The following is a 12658-nucleotide window of genomic DNA, read 5'->3' on the forward strand; positions in this document are numbered from 1 at the left end:
GAGAGTGGGACCTCAGCAGGTAAGTCCCACTAGCGATTTTAACTGCACGCCTGCCCAGTTTGCCGGATTCTTCGGCCACTTTCGGCCTCCCCAGCACCTTCACCACTTCCCCGTAAATACCAGGGCCAATACCACCAGTACATGACCGTAACCTCCACACAATCTCAAAGCCATGGCAAACTTGGCCAATTGTTTATATGTCCTTTTCTATCCAGATAACAGCAAGATTCTTCTATAAATTGGGCAAGAGATCAAATACTACCCACATTATGGGACCCTGTTGATAGTACTGATTCTAACATCGTATCTCTGTGTGCAACTCAATAAGAAACTGATTTTGAAAGAATGCGTTTGTGATACAGCCTCAGATCATCAGTTTATTGTGCTGCTTTGATGTCAATCTGCATCATTATGGGATGCTAAGTGCTAACAAGAGACTTACATTTGATTACTGCAATCAGGTATGGGCTAGCTCAAAGGGAGCCTTTAGATCATTCCATGACATGCACACTGACACCTAGATGCAGTCAACAAGAACCAAGTCCACCAACTAGGCCGCAGATGTGAACTAGCAACCACTTCTTGTTGTTTGGAGGTGCTCCCGCTTTCCAAACAGTCCCCAGTGCCTGTTTGCTCCACGGGTCAATCACTTTGCAGGACAGCAGAGAGTGACCATTAGTAATCATTAGAGCTTTCTGATATGCACTACAGAACGACTTAGTTGCTGGATAAAGTCCTTTCCAATTCTAGAAGTCCTGGCATCTACTGCAATAATTTAAAATGGCAGTGAAGAAATACTTACAGACCAGGTTCTACATTTGCTATACCCTTCCCTTGTGCAAGATTAGATACCATATTTTAAAAAGTACTTAACAATATGTAACACAATTCACATGATTTGAGTGTAATTTGTGCTGTAAATGCAATATAGCTACAAGATTAAGATTGACAGAATCTGATTTCCCCCGATGGCTCAGTGGTAAATAGACTATGCATCATGGAACTGAGCCAGACTAGATGTTCTCAGGTTTGGTTCCTGATCTGTGCTGAATGAGCCGGGGGAAACAATAAGAGTACGACAATCGGTCTCAGAGTCCCCAAGGAATGGAGGAGGACAAATTACTTGGGTTCCTGCCGCTGATCCCTGTCAGTGACCCCTGATATAAAGTACATGTGTGAATATCAGGTGAGAATGGGCCTGGGATTGGCTGTGACACCCCTATGATTAAACTGCCTGGGCTCACGTATGAAGAACGATTACTTGGGTGAGGTGCTGGAGGGCAGCTGGTATCTGTGAAGCTACCTCAGCATCAGTCAGCACCTTGAAGAGAAAATTGGAAATTTTTAAACTCTTTAAATAGCAGAACGCTGATAGGAGAATTAATTTGTGCCTGTCGAATGTTCCACAGACAAAGCATCCAAGTATTGGGACATCATTATATTTGTAGCTTTAATTGGTCTTTTGCTATGTGTGTGTTTAAATCCCTGGATATGCAACTTTGGCAGAAACATCCTGGAGTGGGATGTTTAATTAACAACGTTGAGTAAGAACTGCGCAGCAAAGCACTTGTTGCCTTTATAAGGCTTAGCTGTTCTAAAAGTGATCATCTTAGCACCATTGTGGATGATGTCATGGGACCAATATATATTGTTGAAACAGCTTGGGTGAGTATGAGGTATTTAAGTCAAGATACCTGCATGATAAGCACCCAAAGGGGATGACTCAACCTTTTCTAGTTGTAGTTAATGTTAACCACTGATGTGAGTTCAACTTGTTTTGTCATCCCACTGGGGATGTTATGGAGGGAGGAGCTTAAACTGTTATCAGCAGAAACTGCTCAGCATTGTCTGAGATAGTGACTGTGATCTTCTGAAGCTTTTTTGTAGAAAGGCATAAGGAGTCACTGTGTTACCCCAGTGTCATCAAACCAAAAAATCGAACAAAAGTGCCTCCTTTTTAATAGAGGCACAACTAATGGAAACCTAAATCATAAAAAAAACAAAGGTAACATATCAAATTAAATAATAATACTGCCACCAGTGTCCAATATGCCCTCCGGTCCCTGCGGTGCCCTTTGGTCGGGAAGGCCTCAAGCATACCGGCGGACATGCTTTTTCACCAGGGCCACCTGGGCGCGGACAAGGCCACGGAAGGTAGGCAGACAGAGCAACTGCCCCCAGGGGCCGCATCCAACTTGAACTTTTTTTTAAGTGATCTTGATTGAGGGATAGATATTGGCCCCAGGACACCGGGGAGAACATGGGAATCGCTGGACTGAGATAAGACCAGGGCCATCTCATTCGTCTTCTCCCCATCGTGGGTTAGATAATGGAGTTGTTGACCAATCATGGCGATCGGCCTCTCAGGCACACGGGGCGTGCTGGGTGAAAGGGACATCAGTGGTTGGAACGGCCTGAATATATTAATCCAAAGGTTTAATTCGCTTCATTTAAAACATTAAGCGTTGATTAAATTCCCATCTGAGGGAGTGAGAGTGTCCTCTTGCCTGTAGCAAGCTTTTTTAATGCTCTCTATTTATTTTTCTGTTGCTACTTTTCATCCTACTCCTCCTCCTCCCCCTTACTCGTTTTACAGGGTCTTAGAAATGGAGGATTTGCAGGTGGGATCCTCAAACCAAACCTCACGTCAAGATCTGACGGAGTCGATCGACTCGTCAGGACCTGAGTATTATCGGCCTTTGCACGTGGAAGGAGAGAGCGCCGATTGCAGCCCGGACAAACCGCACACGTGTTCCGTGTGTGGACGGGGATCGTCCAGTCTGGTGAGGCACGAGTGCAGCCACGCCGGGGAGCGACCGTATGAATGCGGGGACTGTGGGAAGGGATTTAATAAGCGTCTCCAGCTGGAGACTCATCGATGCCTTCACACCGGGGAGAGGACATTCACCTGCTCCGTGTGCGGGAAGGGATTCACTCAGTCAGCCCACTTGCTGAAGCACCAGTGGGTTCACAGCGGGGAGAGGCCGTTCACCTGCTCCGTGTGTGAGAAGGCGTTCACCAATTCGTATCACCTGCTGAGACACCAGCGGGTTCACACCGGGGAGAGGCCGTTCACCTGCTCCGCGTGCGGGAAGGGATTCACTCAGTCGTCCCACCTGCTGACGCACCAGCGCGTCCACACCGGGGAGAGGCCGTTCACCTGCTCCGAGTGCGGGAAGGGGTTCACGGACTCGTCCAACCTTCTGATACACCGACGCATTCACACGGGAGAGAAGCCGTTCGCCTGCTCCCTGTGCGGGAAGGGATTCACCAATTCGTCTGACCTGCTGAAGCACCAGCGGGTTCACAGCGGGGAGAGGCCGTTCACCTGCTCCGAGTGCGGGAAGGGGTTCACGGACTCATCCAACCTTCTGATACACCGACGCATTCACACGGGAGAGAAGTCGTTCACCTGCTCCGTGTGCGGGAAGGGGTTCAACCGCTCGTCCGACCTGCTCGCACATCAGCGAGTGCAAACCGGGGAGAGGCCGTTCACCTGCTCCGTGTGCGGGAAGGGGTTCACCCGCTCATCCCATCTGCAGACACACCAGCGAGTTCACCGTTGACGACAGTTGTCCGATTCCCAGGACCGAACCTTGCTCATTCAGGCAGCTGGAGTTTGTTGCAGCTGATGTTAATGACCCCGAAAACTGGGCTGGATTCTAATATTCTGTATGCCTTAGAGAGGGTGCAGAAGAGATTTACTAGAATGATTCCAGGGATGAGGGACTTTAGTTACGTGGATAGACAGGAGAAGCTGGGGTTGTTCTCCTTGGAACAGAGACGGTTGCGAGGAGATTTGATAGAGGTATTCAAAATCATGACGGGTCTAGACAGAGTAGATAGAGAGAAACTGTTCCCATTGGCGGAAGGGTCAAGGACCAGAGGACATAGATTTAAGGTGATTGGCAAAAGAACCAAAGACGACATGGGGAGAAACTTTTTTACGCAGCGGGTGGTTGGGATCTGGAATGCACTGCCCGAGAGGGTGGTGGAGGCAGATTCAATCATGGCCTTCAAAAGGGAACTGGATAAGTACTTGAAGGGAAAAAACTTGCAGGGCTACGGGGGCGGGCGGGGGAGTGGGACTAGCTGGATTGCTCTTGCAGAGAGGCGGCACAGACTCGATGGGCCAAATGGCCTCCTTCCGTGCTGTAACCTTTCTATGATTCCTTTCTATGACTTGTGGATGGTCACCTTGGCCAGGCCCAGGAGTAGACCCATGAGGAGGTCCTCCAATTTGCCCGGCCCACCTCTGCACCGGCTGGCCAAAGATCAGGAGCTTGGGACTGAAGTGGAGCCAGAAGTTGAGGAGCAGCTGCTTTAAGTAGTGAAACAGGGGCTGCAACCTCTCACGCTCAGTGTACATGTGGTACACGTACTCAACCATGCCGCAAAAGTTACCTTCTTAAGTGTTGGATTTTAAGAACACTAATTAAATTTTTCAAACCCAGTGCGATTGAAAAGATTGCAGTAGAGTGGCATCATGCACTAGAGCAGTAAAATTCTGTGTTAAGGAGGTGCCTAAAATTCCCCATGTGTTGGGTTTCTAACCTGATCCATGCTGCTTTGGGAAGAAAGTTAAGGTCTGCTTGACTGGAAGATACACTGCACCACTCTCTTAATGGCAGTCAGCTATAAGGTGGCCTCCATGGAGGTATGGAGCAATCCTGTTGCACTCTATCCTTGTCTCTCTAAAAAGGATACAAGATCTCCTTGCTACGACAAACATAAGCAAAGAGATTCTAGAAGTGTGTGACTAAAATTTACAGATTTGTTGCCCTGATGGCTCAGTTGGTTAAATGCACCAGACATTGTGGTACTGTGCTGTAGAGACCAGGCAGGACCCAAGTTTGATGCTGGTCTGTGATGACTTAGCTAATCTCAGCCAGGGCAGCATTGTGGTTACTACACTGGGCCTTGATGCCCTGGGTTAGGGAAGGGGGAATAAAACAGCTAAGGTTCATCTTGATTATTACCCGTGACCCATGATAGAAATTGTGCATTGTTGACTTCAAGATCACATGATATGTTTATATGAAGAAAGTCCTTCAGCCCATTTGTTCTTATCCTTCCAGAATACCAACACTGCCATGACGAACTTGTTCTGTTCTTACCATGCTGTAGGTTCCATTCACACCAGGCTAGGATCAGGCTTGGTGCAATGTTGCATGTGACTAAACTCTCCCTGTGCATGGGGAAATTCCTCAAGGAGATTAGCTAAACTATGCAAATAACCAGATCCCGTGGAATCTGGTGGGATCTGGCTCCCACTCAACTAATGTGGCCAAGCTGTCAGCGTAGGCCATTTTGTGGTCTGATCACAGAATCAGCTGTGTCCCAGCAATTCGGCGATGAGGAGAGAGTTTTAGAGGACTGACTGAAGGCTTGGGCAAAAAGTTGAGTTTTCAGATGGTTTTTAAGAGGATGAGAGAGAAGTAGAGAGGTGGAAGAGTTTAGGTCATTGGGACCTGAAAGCTCTACACACAATGATGGGGCAAAGGGAGCGGGAATGCACAAGAGGCCAGAGTTGGAAGACTGAAGGGTGCATGAAGGAAAGTAAGTATGGAGGAGGTTGCAGAGGAGTGAGGCCATGGAGTGATTGTAAAACGAGAATTCTAACGTTAATGCATTTGGGGATGAGGCAGTGTAGGTCTATGACAGCAGGGACGATAGGTGAATGGAGCTTAAAGCAGGACAGTATATGGGCGGATGCGTTGTGGACAAGTTGGACTTTATGAAGTAGAACATAGGATATCCAGTGAGGAGAGCATTGGAATAATCGAGTTTAGAGGTGAAAAAAGTATGAATAAGGCTTTCAGTATTGGAAAGGCTGACATAGGGATGGAGGCAGATAATTTGTGGAGATGGATATAATCGGTCTTGGTGATGGAGAGGATGTTGGGTTTGAAACTCAGTTTATGGTTAAACGAGTTTCCAAGGCTCGTCTGGTCTTGTTCAGCTCGAGTGAGGCACGAAGGAGTCAGAGGCAAAGGGGTGGGGTTTGTGGCAGGGCCAAGAATGATGTGACTCAATAATCACTTGTTGTGTAAGAGGCAGTCTGACAGCACAGAGGTGGCTGTGGAGAAAGTGGTGAATATTTGTCTGATTTTTGTCTGATTATGCTCCTGTGAAGTGCCTTGAGATGTTTTACTATGTTAAAGGCGCTACATAAAACGTGTCTTGACCATGAAAGAGTGAAATAGTCGGTCGCATGAATGTAATGTGTGTGTACACTGTGTCAGAAGTCAAACACTGAACTGTTCCTGCTCGGGTTTGATTCCTCAGAATTACTGAGTGCCCAACCCCAAAATCAGGCTGTCTGGGCAGGAAAAGTTCAGTTTTCAAAATCCAATGAGGAATTCAGGAGAAATTTCTTTATCTAGAGAGTGGTGATAATGTGGAACCTGTTACCACAAGGAGTGGTTGAGGTGAATTGCATAGATGTATTTAAGGGGAAGCTAGATGAGTATATGTGGGAGAAAGGAATATAAGGTTGTACTGATAAGTTTAGATGAAGTAGGGAGGGATGAGGCTTGGGTGGAGCATAAACACCGGCATAAACCTGTTGGGCTCAATTTTTTTTATTCGTTCATGGGATGTGGGCATCGCTGGTGAGGCCAGCATTTATTGCCCATCCCTAATTGTCCTTAAGAATGATGTGGAGATGCTGGTGATGGACTGGGGTGGACAAATGTACGGAGTCGTACAACACCAGGTTATAGTCCAACAGCTTTATTTGAAATCACAAGCTTTCGGAGCTTTGCTCCTTCGTCAGGTGACGAAGGAGCAAAGCTCCGAAAGCTTGTGATTTCAAATAAAGCTGTTGGACCATAACCTGGTGTTGTATGACTCCGTACATTTGTCCTTAAGAAGGTGGTGGTGAGCCGCCTTCTTGAACCGCTGCAGTCCATGTGATGAAGGTTCTCCCACAGTGCTGTTAGGTAGGGAGCTCCAGGATTTTGACCCAGCGACGATGAAGGAACGGCAATATATTTCCAAGACGGGACAGTTTGTGACTTGGAGGGGAACATGCAGGTGGTGGTGTTCCCATGTGCCTGCTGCCCTTGTCCTTCTAGGTGGTAGGGGTCGTGGGTTTGGGAGATGCTGTTGAAGAAGCCTTGGCGAGTTGCTGCAGTGCATCCTGTGGATGGTACAAACTGCAGCCACTGTGCGCTGGTGGTGGAGGGAGTGAATGTTTAGGGTGGTGGATGGGGTGCCAATCAAGTGGTCTGCTTTGTCCTGGATGGTGTCAAGCTTCTTGAGTGTTGTTGGAGCTGCACTCATCCAGGCAAGTGGAGAGTATTCCATCACACTCCTGACTTGTGCCTTGTAGATGGTGGAAAGGCTTTGGGGAGTCAGGAGGTGAGTCACTCGCCACAGAATACCCAGCCTCTGACCTGCTCTTGTAGCCACAGTATTTATGTGGCTGGTCCAATGGTGACCCCCAGGATGTTGATGGTGGGGGATTCGGCGATGGTAATGCCTTTGAATGTCAAGCGGAGGTGATTAGACTCTCTCTGGTTGGAGATGGTCATTGCTTGGCACTTGCCTGGCGTGAATGTTACTTGCCACTTATCAGCCCAAGCCTGGATGTTGTCCAGGTCTTGCTGCATGCGGGCACTGTTTCTGTGCTGTAAATTCTATATAATTATATATATAAAATTCTATATAAATGCAAGCTGTTGTTGTTGCAGAGGTAGAGCTAGGTGTCACATGTATACATATGGAAGCTGATCCCGTGCCTGCAAATTATATACCAGAGTCAATGTGTAGATGTGGGAAAGGAGAGGGCCAATGATAGTTCCTTGGAGCGGCTGTGCAGCGGTCAGTGCAAGGAAGGGAGCAAAGCCATTGCTGGAGATGCATTAGAATCATAGAAAGGTTACAGCACAGAAGGAAACCATTTGGCCCATCGAGTCCACGCCGGCTCGTCCCAGTTCCCCGCCCTATCCCCGTAGCCCTGCAAATTTTTTTCTTTCAAGTACTTATCCAGTTCCCTTTTGAAGGCCATGATTGAATCTGCCTCCACCACCCTCTCAGGCAGTGCATTCCAGATCCTAACCACTCGCTGTGTAAAAAGGTTTTTCCTCATGTCACCTTTGTTTCTTTTGTCAGTCACCTTAAATCTATGTCCTCTGGTTCTTGACCCTTCCGCCAATGGGAACAGTTTCTCTCTATCTACTCTGTCTAGACCCTTCATGATTTTGAATACCTCTATCAAATCTCCTCGCAACCGTCTCTGTTCCAAGGAGAACAACCCCAGCTTCTCCTGTCTATCCACGTAACTAAAGTCCCTCATCCCTGGAATCATTCTAGTAAATCTCTTCTGCACCTTCTCTAAGGCCTTCACATCTTTGCTAAAGTGCAGTGCTCAGAACTGGACACAATACTCCAGTTGTGGCTGAACCAGTGTTTTAAAGAGGTTCATCATGACTTCCATACTTTTGTACTCCATGCCTCTATTTATAAAGCCCAGGATCCTGTGTGCTTTTTTAACCGCTTTCTCAACCTGCCCTGCCACCTTCAACGATTTGTGCACATTTACCCCCAGATCTCTCTGTTCCTGTATCCCTTTTAGAGTTGTGCCCTCTACTTTATATTGCCTCTCCTCGTTCTTCCTACCAAAATGTATCAATTTGCATATTTCTGCGTTAAATTTCATCTGCCACGAGTCCGCCCATGCCACCAGCCTGTCTATATCCTCTTGAAGTCTATCACTATCCACCTCACTGTTTACTACCCTTCTAAATTTTGTATCTTCTGCAAATTTTGAAATTGTGCCCTGTACACCCAAGTCCAAGTCATTAATACGTATCAAGAAAAGCAGTGGTCCCAGCACCGACCCGGGGGAACACCACTGTTCACCTCCCTCCAGTCCGAAAAACAACCACTACTCTCTGTTTCCTGACTCTTAGGCAATTCTGTATCCATGTTGCTACTGCCCCCTTTATTCCATGGGCCACAGTCTTCATGATAGGCCTACCATGTGGCACTTTATCAAATGCCATTTGAAAGTCCATGTACACCACATCAACTTCATTGTCCTCATCTACCTTCTCTGTTACCTCATCAAAAAACTCTATCAGGTTAGTTCAACACTATTTGCCTTTAACAAATCCGTGCTGGCTTTCCCTAATCAATCCACACTCGTTCAAATGACTCTTAATTCTGTCCCAGATTATTGTTTCTAAAAGGTTCCCCACCACTAAAGTTAAACTGACTGGCCTATAGTTGCTGGATTTATCCTTACACTCTTTTTTGAACAAGGGTGTAACATTTGCATTTCTCCAGCCCTCTAGCACCACCTCCGTATCTACAGATGTTTGGAAGATTATGGCCAGTACCTCTGCAATTTCCACCCTTACTTCCCACAGCAACCTAGGATGCATCCCATCCGGACCGGGTGACTTATCTACTTTAAGTACAGCTAGCCTTTCAAGTACCTCTTCTTTATCAATTTTTAGCCCATCCAGTATCTCAACTATATCTTCCTTTACTGAGACTCTGGCAGCATCTTCTTTCTTGGTAAAGACAGGTGCAAAGACCTCATTTAGTACCTTGGCCATCCCCTCTGCCTCCATGAGTCCCTAATTGGCCCCACTCCTCCTCTTACTACCCGCTTACTATTTACATGCGTATAGAAGACTTTTGGATTCCCTTTTATGTTGGCCCCCAGTCTATTCTCATAATCTCTCTTTGCCCCTCTTATTTCCTTTTTCACTTCCCCTTTGAACTTTCTATATTCTGCCTAGTTCTCAATTTTGTTATCAACCTGACATACGCCCCTTTTTTCCGTTTCATCTTACTCACTATCTCTTTTGTGATTCAGGGAGTTCTGGCTTTAGTTGCCTACCTTTCTGCCTCGTGGGAATGTGCCTAGACTGTACCTGAACCATCTCCTCTTTAAAGGCTGCACACTGTTCAATTACAGTTTTGCCTGCCAATCTTTGATTCCAATTTACCCGGGCCAGATCTGTTCTCATCCCATTGAAATTGGCCCTCCTCCAATTGAGTATTTTTACTTTAGGGTGGTCCGTGTCCTTTTCCATAGCTATTCTAAACCTTATGATACTATGATCGCTGCTCCCTAAATGCTCTCCCAGTGACACTTGCTCCACTTGGCCCACCTCATTCCCTAGAACTAAGGTCCAGCAATTTCTCCTTCCTCGTTGGGCCGGAAACGTACTGGTTAAGAAAGTTATCCTGAACACATTTCAAAATTTCCTCCCCCTCTTTGCCCCTTATATTATTATTGTTAACCCAGTCTATATTAGGATAGTTGAAGTCCCCAGTTATCACTACTCTATAGCTTTTGCACCTCTCTGTAATTTCCCTGCAAATTTACTTGTCTATATCCTTCCCACTAGTTGGTGGCCTATAGAATACACCCAGTAGTGTAATGGCACCTCTTTTATTTCTTAACTCTAACTAAATAGATTATGTCCTTGACCCTCCAGGACATCCTCTCTCTCCAGTACTGCAATATTCTCCTTAATACTGCCACCCACCCCTCCTTTCTTTCCTTCCCTATCTTTCCTGAACATCTTGTATCCAGGAATATTTAGTACCCAGTCCTGCCCTTTTTTGAGCATGGTCTCCGTTATCATCACAATGTCGATTTCCCATGTGGCTATTTGCGCCTGTAGCTCACCAACCTGGTTTACCACGCTTCGTGCGTTTACACACATGCACTGCAAACCAGTCTTAGACTTTCTTGTACTCTCTCTTAGTCTGATCCCACCTAATGCCGTACTATTACTTGCTCTAGTGCTATTTTTCTCCCCGATCCTTTGTGCCACTTGCTTCTCCTTTCCATTGCTACATCCTGGTGCCCATCCCCCTGTCAAATTAGTTTAAACCACCCCTCCCCCCGCCCCCCCATAGCACTAGCGAACCAGTCCACGAGGACATTGGTCCCAGCTCCGTTGAGGTGCAACCTGTCTGGCCTGTACAGGTCCCACCTTCCCCAGAACTGGTCCCAATGCCCCAGGAATCTAATGCCCTCCCTCCTGCACCATCTCTCCAGCCACGCATTCATCTGCTCTATCCTCCTATTTCTATACTCAGTAGCGCGTGGCACCAGGAGTGATCCGGAGATTACTACCTTTGAGGTCCTGCTTCTTAATCTCTTTCCTAACTCTTTAAAATCTGCCTGCAGGACCTCATCCCTCTTTCTACCTATGTCATTGGTACGATATGGACCGCGACCTCTGGCTTTACCTCCCCCCCCCGCCCGGAATGTTCTGCAGATGCTCAGTGACATCCTTGACCCTGGCACCAGGGAGGCAACATACCATCCTGGAATCACGTCTCACATTGGCTGCATCTGAATAGGTAGAGTGGGGCTACATAAGGGCAGTCCCTTGGAGCTGGACAATGGAGGAGATATGGTGAAAGACAGCATGATCAAACATGTTAAATGTTACAGAAAGATCAAGGAGGATAATGAAGAATAATGTACCACGGTCACAGAGGGTATCATTTGTGACTTTGGCATGGCAGTCTCAGTACTGTGATGTGGGCTATGGTTCCTGTATTGAAGGAACTCAAACAGAGGGCATGGAGCTAGGAGACAATGAGATGCTTGAGGACCTTATAAAGGAATATTAGAAATTGGGTGATAGAGAGGGCAGATGGATGGAGGTGGGTTTTTGAGTAGGAAGTGATGACAACAGTTTGAAAGAAGCAGGGATGGTGCTTGAGGAAAGGGAACTATTAACAATGTCAGCTAGCATGGGGGACTGATCAGAAGTTGGGTAGAGAGGCCATCAGGAAAGCAAGAATTGAGTCCCATGGCAGAGATAAATTTGGAGAGGTCAAGAGGAGAGAATCTGCAAAGTGGTGAGAGTTCAGGGTTAGGAGAATTGGACAGAGGGAGAGAGGAAGCAGCAGGGGCAGCTGCACGGGTGGACAACCACAGGTTCGAGGAAATCCATGAGCTTGTTGCATTCAGTATTGGAGGATGGAAGGATAAAGAGGTTTGAGTAGGCTATTTCTCATTGAGATGAGGAATCTAGGGTTTTCCTTGTCTTCCAGGAGATTTTGGAATAGTAAGTGGTTTTAGTAGAGGAGAACAAGGAAAAATAAACTTGAAATGGACAAGCCAATTCTAGCGATTCTTGACAAGGGAAGTTGTGCATCGTATATTCTCAATCTGTAATGACTCCACATCCAGAATGGTAAGTACATCTGAAAACAGTGATAAATTGTCAAAAATATTATGAAATCACTTCAAGAATACCATCCAAATGCTACATGTATTGTATAAATAGGATACAAGGTGAGGACATGTTAATTATAGAAAATAAATCATGTTGATGCTGACACAGTTCACAAGTGTCAAAGGCAGTCAGTGACACTCGGTAGTTTATTTTCTGTAAATCACTGGCTCCAGATTTAGATCTTCCCTACCTATTGATATCAATTTAACTTCCTTCATACTTTTGGACTCAATAATCTTCTCAGCCAACACCATCACTCATGTTCAAAAATATTAAAGGAATTCTACCTTGGACAAAACTATTTTTCTTGCAAACACTGCATAAGATTCAAATGTAACTTACATATCATTGTAACCCATAAACATCATTGTGTTACTTACACAAGATAGCAGTGAGGAAAATGGTAAGTAGCCATTTTAGCCCTTTTTTTTCCT

The 12658-nt window shown here is 46.3% G+C and overlaps 1 protein-coding gene across 1 annotated transcript; it reads left to right on the plus strand.

Moving 5' to 3' along the window:
- Positions 1-2606: 2606 nt before the first annotated feature.
- Positions 2607-3566, plus strand: LOC137342433 (zinc finger protein 436-like). The gene has a single exon (XM_068006352.1). It carries the CDS (start codon positions 2607-2609, stop codon positions 3564-3566), a length of 960 nt encoding a protein of 319 aa, XP_067862453.1.
- Positions 3567-12658: the final 9092 nt, after the last annotated feature.

Source organism: Heptranchias perlo, chromosome 25, assembly GCF_035084215.1.
Source record: "Heptranchias perlo isolate sHepPer1 chromosome 25, sHepPer1.hap1, whole genome shotgun sequence".
Taxonomy (NCBI): Eukaryota; Metazoa; Chordata; class Chondrichthyes; order Hexanchiformes; family Hexanchidae; genus Heptranchias; species Heptranchias perlo.